The following is a 6,873-nucleotide window of genomic DNA, read 5'->3' on the forward strand; positions in this document are numbered from 1 at the left end:
AGTGGCGTCAGCCACTGACCTGGGTATTGATTAGGCGCCTCATGATGGTCTACGTGGGATACATCCGACGAAAATCCGTATTTTTCTGCTCGGATGCTTCAAACAGAGTGAAAATAAAATATCGCTGGTATACAGGGTATCTAGCCCTTGCGGGACCTTCCAATACGATTGGCTATGCTAGAAAATCGGAGAGAAGTCTGGGGGCGACAGAGTTTTGCTTATTGTGGCAGCGGCTTCCGCCTCAACTGAAACAAATGCTTCTGCTCTCCAGGTCCGGCTTCTTTGCGAGGTATGATGCCTCGGCGTATTCACGTAGCACGTGGAAGTAGGGCTACAATTAAATTTCGATGGGCTTCAATAAGGCCATGCACGTGGCTGCTAGGCATCGCCGTGGTCCCCGGCGATCCGTATGGCAGACAGTCCTAAGATAATCACTGAATCAGAAAGTGAACTGAGAAGAATGACACCATGAACAAAGATTCGCATAGGTAGGAGTATTTCCCTAACCCCCCCAACCTCGTGATCAGATTATTGCACCTAAACTTTTAGCCTACGGATCGGCCTTCGATGAAGTGGTTGTACAACCAACAGGTAGTAAGATGAATGATAACGTCACGGCCTCAGCTGCGCGATAGTTCTAAGGAGGGTTGAACGTTTGAGCTCGTCAGTCAAGTACTTTTGCTAAGAAATGTCTCAGAACGCCACAGCTTCTAGCCAACGTTGGCAACGAGTTTCCAGCTCACCGGAATTTAGTGCAGAGATGAGAATGACCCTTTCCTACTAGTAATCAGATCACCGATCCTTGTATGAGACATCCTAATCGAAGCTTTGCAGTAACAGGTACAATAGAAGAAGCGGTTCGTTGGAATCTATCGATTGTTTCATGCAGGTTCCTAGTTTCATGTCGTCTGGTTCGAAAGCTAGAAGAACGTACGCGCCTCTAAGGATGCTTATGCCCTATCTGGAGAACAGAACCATAGAATGGTATTACTTAAGCCTCTTTTTCAATTTAGCGCCCGATCACTGGTAGAACGACATTAGTGAAAGAGTCTCATGTCACTAAGATTGTTAGCAGGGTCTTCTGGATACAAGAGATGTCGATACCATATCTCCTCGAACCCGCATGAGCCGTATGCTGAGTCTTAGCCCAGAACTCAAAAACAAAAATGAAAAGGGCACGAAACAAATTGGTGATGTGACCACAAGCCGAGTCAATCCTGCACGATGTCCTCCCAAGCTGCTAAAACAGCGCAATAGTGTCCTAGACCCAGACCGCCAGACCGTCGTTGCATTGTGTGATAATCACTGCATTTGGTTCACCGCGGCACACTTTGGTCAAGTGTCGTAGAGGGTAAAAACGTGATTGCTCCTGCGAACTCCTGCAAGGGTATATTTCGGAGCGGTGCGGTGCGGTGCGTAGCGTATGATGCAAGGTCAGCTGCAGTGCTGCATGTGCCTGCAACGCACAGCCCGGTACCGTCAAATTTGACGTGTTTGGCCTCCGGCTATGGTAAGGAGAAGTGCCGACGGGCTACTCTGTATGGGGCGGCGCAGGAGGTGACCAAAGTTCTGCATTTCATCACTGTAGCTACGGGGCATGCAGCCTCCCGCTTTTCGTCACTTCTTCATCGTCCGCCTGTCCAGTGCTGTCTCGCTCGACACACAGGCCGAACGCGGGTCACAAATCCAAGTCTCAGTTCGGCTACGGAGCCCTCATGCCTTCATGCCCACGGGCGGCAGCCTGCCTAGCCGAGCCCAAACTTTGGGGTAGGATTGGGTGCTCACTGCGCGACTCATTAAGCCTTCCCCCTTGTCACATCTCTGCAAGATGTTGCAGGGGGGTTAAGCAATTGAGATGAATTATGGTACGATTTCCAAATTAGCATTGGTGAGACAGCTTGAAAGAGGAACGTTTACTAGTATGGACTTCAGACCAGGGGTTGACTGATATGCCCTGCGTCTACTATGAAGTCACATCGCTTAGCCCCACTGGGATGCTTTCCGGAGAGCCGGGACGTCACACGAAGATTTGGCACAAGCCATTGATTCGCCAATTCACTGACAATTTTCCCAAATGATCGGCGTTTGATTGCCGTTAGTGCTATGAATGGTGACTTTCTTTGCAGCAATTGTTCTCCTTTCGGCTGTCACGACTGCCAACCCGAGATTCGGTCGCAGGTCTCAAACCATCCAGCTCATTTGTGGGGAGGGGAGGTTGCTTGGGTTTCAGCTAATGGGAACACCTAACCACCGACCTTTCCCATTGAGAGTTGTCTTTCGCGTAAGTTTAGCAATTTTGCTACTCATTCACCATATGCCTTCAAAGTCACACCGATCTTTGTCAGAGTGGAGGAGATGATCACGTCAACGATCAACCAAGAAATGCATTTCTCTGGAACATAAATTTTATCACCGTTACACTCGAAGTAACGCTGTTAAAATACAGAAAACCTTGATCGGAACGGAAAACCAACTTGCGACGATCAAGGTAATACACAGTATACATACATACGTACGGATCAGGAGCGTGAGTAGTCCTCCATGCGTTCATCTGACCAGGGGGCTCCCTGCTTCCCCACATATTGCGTCCTTGATATGTACGATTTAAGCGAGGAAGGCCCCATGTTCTTTTTTCTTCCCTCCTTTTCGCAGGCTCCTCAACATGACCCCAATTACATGTCGCGAGCTTTCCATGATCGCCGCCCATTCGATCATCTAAAACGATAGTGAGATCTAAATTAACGTGAATCGGCCTACAAGCGCTAGTTGGTAATCCTCAACGGCTTAATGACCGTAAATGGAATAATAGCTCCAGAATTTGTACCTGAAAAGCTAACTGACGCTTGGTGTGGCGACGCTAGTGACTGTGCTGTGCTTGTGTTGAAATGCTTCATCATTGCGGGCCGGATTTGATAAATGAAAACACGTGCAGACAAGGTCTTCGACCCGCTATTAGTTTGTCAACCCAGGACCGGGGATTTTGCCCTGTCGAGAGGATACCAACTTCCAGATGAAAGTCTCAAGATGCTAGTTCTTGGGCCTGTTTCGAAGGCCCTTCACCGGAAGCCGCTTGACGCTGTCCCAGTCGCTAAAACCCAGATAGTCCCCTGACATATTGACGGGGCCTACCGGGATAGCGGTCATGGGTAAATGTAAGCGATACAACTTAGCCCTGATGAAGAAGTTACTACCTGAGGACTCATGTCAACCGTTCCTGGTATCCCCTTTTATAACGCTGTCGCTATAGACCCATCATCAATGTAAAATTACCCATGATCGGAGAGTCACTTGTATGCTCGTTAAGCCGCGATAATACCATGGTAAGGATCGCCGCAAGGGGCGGGGGATCCATGGGCAGCAGAATGTGACTGCTCGGAGATTTAACGTAGCTTACCTAATATGCAGATGGTCCTAGATGGTCCAGATCCAGTCTATATATATTATATGTTTATATATCTGGTCGCTGGGTGAGAAAATTCATGGCATTGAGGCTAAGATTCCTCGAACGCTCGAATACAACGACAGCTAATTGCGTCGATGAGGTGAATGGGTAAGGTGGGTGGTAACAGATACCATTTTCCCCTGGCTCCCTTACTAACTTTATCAGAGAAATACCGGCGAAAGACAGACATGAATTGATAGTGACACACTGCCTCTATATGGTCTAAGCGTGTCAAACCATCGTGCTAAGCAATGTTTTTCATAAAACAATATACATCAGGCATCTTAATTCTAGTGGTTCTTTCAATAGAACTTACCTGGCAATTCAACGTCGAAGTCCAGAAGTAGGATGTTGACAGAAGCGTACCGGATAATGCATGAAAGAATCTATATCTATGCACATGACCACCCACAAAATTGGGTGGAAGGCGACCATGCTCTGCTATGTACGGAATTCCATTCGTCTATGTGAAATGTGCGTGATTTGTGAATATTTGCAACCTACCTTTCGAGCGCTGTGTATCTCACTGTGCTAAATTTACCCAATAAATCTTCAATTCAACTTAGCTCTACATTTAACCCGAGGATCAAACCAGGTTATGGACCATACCAAACCGGTGAACTCACTGGTGTGTCTGTTTACCCGTGCCCATAGGGATGTCAAAAGCATACGAGGTGCCACAGAAACGATATACCAACCAAAAACCAATTTCATACTGTCTCAGGATGCACGACCCACCTAGACCATACCTTTGAGGGCGACCGCTCGAAACAATGAGGCATCCGGTTATGGGAAGATCCGAAGAAAACTGCCATCCAGTTGTTATCTTGTACGTGACCTCGGATACGAAAGTTGGCGGCAGCGATGGTGGATATTCTTATCTACATTGCATTACCAATTCGGTTTCGAAAGTCGACTCTTAGTAATTCCATAAATGGCACATAAATTCGTGAATGACAGCTAGAGTCCCTGACTCCGTGTTCTTAGTCAACACTAATGTCCATAGGGATCGATTCTAGCCTGGCTAGCTTAGGCTCATCCAAGGCATGTGCTGGAAGCGAAAGACGTCAGGGCCGTCAAATCTTCAATATGGTGTATTAATGATTACTTGTCCGAATGCGGGAACGCTTGAAGCAGTAGGTAGTAAATAGTAGTTGTTGGCGTTTTTTTCTCGTTCCGCATATGTAGTTGACTGTTCCGCAACTGGCGGAGAAGCTGATGACTTGATTCGTGCTATACTTGAAAGGGTATTTAGGTCCTCCGAGACAGTCTTTAGCCACAGTTTCCCAGCAGTTTGGGCTTTAATTGACGACCACCCATGCGGTGCCGCATGGCGTCTTGGCCGCGTGTGGCTTGCACTACTGTACAATATAGGGAGGCGGGGAAAACGGAGAAACGGGAAAAAAAATTGCAGACCTGAACCGCGTGAAAGCTCACGGGTACGAACACCTGGCCCAAGCTCTTTGCAGATCTGTAGCAATTCTCTGACCGGGGGCGAAACGGAAATCCGAGGACAAAACTGACATGATTTGCAACGCTCAATTGCTCGACTATCGCAGTGGTATCTCAGCGTCTTGAGACTATTGAAACTGATTTGTTGCTGTGAGTCCGCCAAGTTGTGTCGAGATGATTCGAGAACAGCCGTGGTGGAGACCGCTGGGCATGTACAGTATGTAGGTACTGGAGTATTTTGTTCCACAGCGCCTTCGTTTCCCAAATACTGCATGCGCCATGTGGAATATGTCCGAGCGTCTATGTAGGGTTGACGGTGGTGGACTAGTCCCTGGCAGATGCGCTCGTGCAATAAGATGATGTTAAGAAACGAACTCCATGCTCAGCTGGTTGTGCCACCATGATAATGGTGAAGGAGGGGGAGCCTTTTTGCTACATGTCAACGATTCTGAAGCACATCTATATTTTGCGTTACAAAATGTACCACGCTATACGACTGAGCAGCCTGAGGGATACAACATTTAGTAAAAGCTCCGAAGTGGCAAAAATGGCACATCGCCCGAAGGATGTCGTCGAGTGTCAAGCCATACCCGGGTATCTCGCTATCAGTAATCAGATATTGTTGTTAGATTCCTGTCATGGCCATAAATTCGGCCTGTACTGCTTCAAGCAGGAAATGTGCGTGATATCACGCATCACCAGCAACCAGAGTTAGGCCAGCTGTGTAGCAGCAGTAACAGAGATGACCAAGAAAATGTGCGCTGTGACCACCTCAACCATACGTTCATTCAAAGTCAAAACATGTTGAGGTGAAGGGAACGAATGATATTTCGATTTATGTAGTGCATCTTGTGAATGGTCATCTCATGTTTCGGAATATTTGGTGTCAAGGCAGTGCTTCATCGAAGTACTACAGAATCACGTATGCCTTTTGCGCACATAATGGACTGACCTGTAAGGTGGAAAGCTCATATGCCGGCCTTGTTGACGTGCTCGATGTACGAGTGAGGAGTACCGCGGTAGACGTTATGAATAATGTCCGCGTCTATGTGTCCATTTTTGTATGGCTTGGTTGCCTTGAGTCAGCCGCTGGCCTCGCTGTTCGCTAGACAGAAAAGGTATGTACGCTGGTCTCTCGCCGCATATTGACCGTCTGCTCCATATACTTGTTTGGTGTATTTCCTCTCCGTGGTGCGATACCCGCATCGAAAATGCTCCCGATGACACACCCACTGCCCCCACTTGGAGATTGGGTTTGTCCGTACCGTGAATACTGAGGGGCAACTTGCCAAGACGCTTTGAAAGAGGCAAAGGCATCGTGGTGCATGGATCTGCATATGGAGGAACCTCCGTTGCTGCAAGATAGTATCGCAAGCTTTGTTCTCTTCTCGAAGCTTGTATAGAATTGTCAGTTTGACAGGCGGAGTCGCACACCGCCATGTGCAAAGGCGCCCAAGACTTTCCCAACCTGCAATTTTGGGCCGCCTATTTAATATTGTAGCTAAGCGCGGCCAGCTGAGAAATTACTCATGTAGACTGATTGTTGTGCACTGAAACGCCACTAAATTTCGGGAGTTGCACATGACGGCGATATGTTGCTCACTCCAATTAACGATTCTTAGTTTCGCTCTAATATTTTCGAAAAATTCCTCGTGGCGCCAGTGGCCTGAGTGGTTCAGCTTCGGGGCCGCCTTCGAAGTTCTTGGAAGGACCAGTATCATATAAAAAGGCAGGGAACAAAAAATGACTAGTATTGTATGGTCTGTGCGTTGCGATCTTGAATGGTTCCAATAGGAAGCACCTACAAGCTACCATAGCAGACGGGGCGGGTCGCCACCCAGAAACGAGCAATGCGAGTCTTCAACTAGCTAAGGATCAAGTGATCGCCTTTGGTTTGATTTTGATGCATTCAATCCGGCAATGAATGGCAAGCATTGTAACGAGGATGAATTATGGTTATCTCTCAGTGACATAGGCGA

At 47.7% G+C, this 6,873-nt stretch overlaps 1 protein-coding gene across 1 annotated transcript; it reads right to left on the reverse strand.

The window, feature by feature from the left end:
• Positions 1-4,341: 4,341 nt before the first annotated feature.
• BKA67DRAFT_165066 (uncharacterized protein) lies at positions 4,342-5,464 on the reverse strand. Its single transcript, XM_046095186.1, has one exon. It carries the CDS (start codon positions 5,166-5,168, stop codon positions 4,527-4,529), a length of 642 nt encoding a protein of 213 aa, XP_045960945.1. The 5' UTR covers positions 5,169-5,464; the 3' UTR covers positions 4,342-4,526.
• Between the last annotated feature and the right edge of the window lie 1,409 nt (positions 5,465-6,873).

Source organism: Truncatella angustata (assembly GCF_020726525.1).
Source record: "Truncatella angustata strain MPI-SDFR-AT-0073 chromosome Unknown BKA67scaffold_2, whole genome shotgun sequence".
Lineage (NCBI taxonomy): Eukaryota > Fungi > Ascomycota > Sordariomycetes > Amphisphaeriales > Sporocadaceae > Truncatella > Truncatella angustata.

Bases quoted from the DNA above. Each gene is read 5' to 3' on its own strand.
- BKA67DRAFT_165066 (XM_046095186.1), bottom strand. From the start codon at position 5,168: ATGCAGTATTTGGGAAACGAAGGCGCTGTGGAACAAAATACTCCAGTA.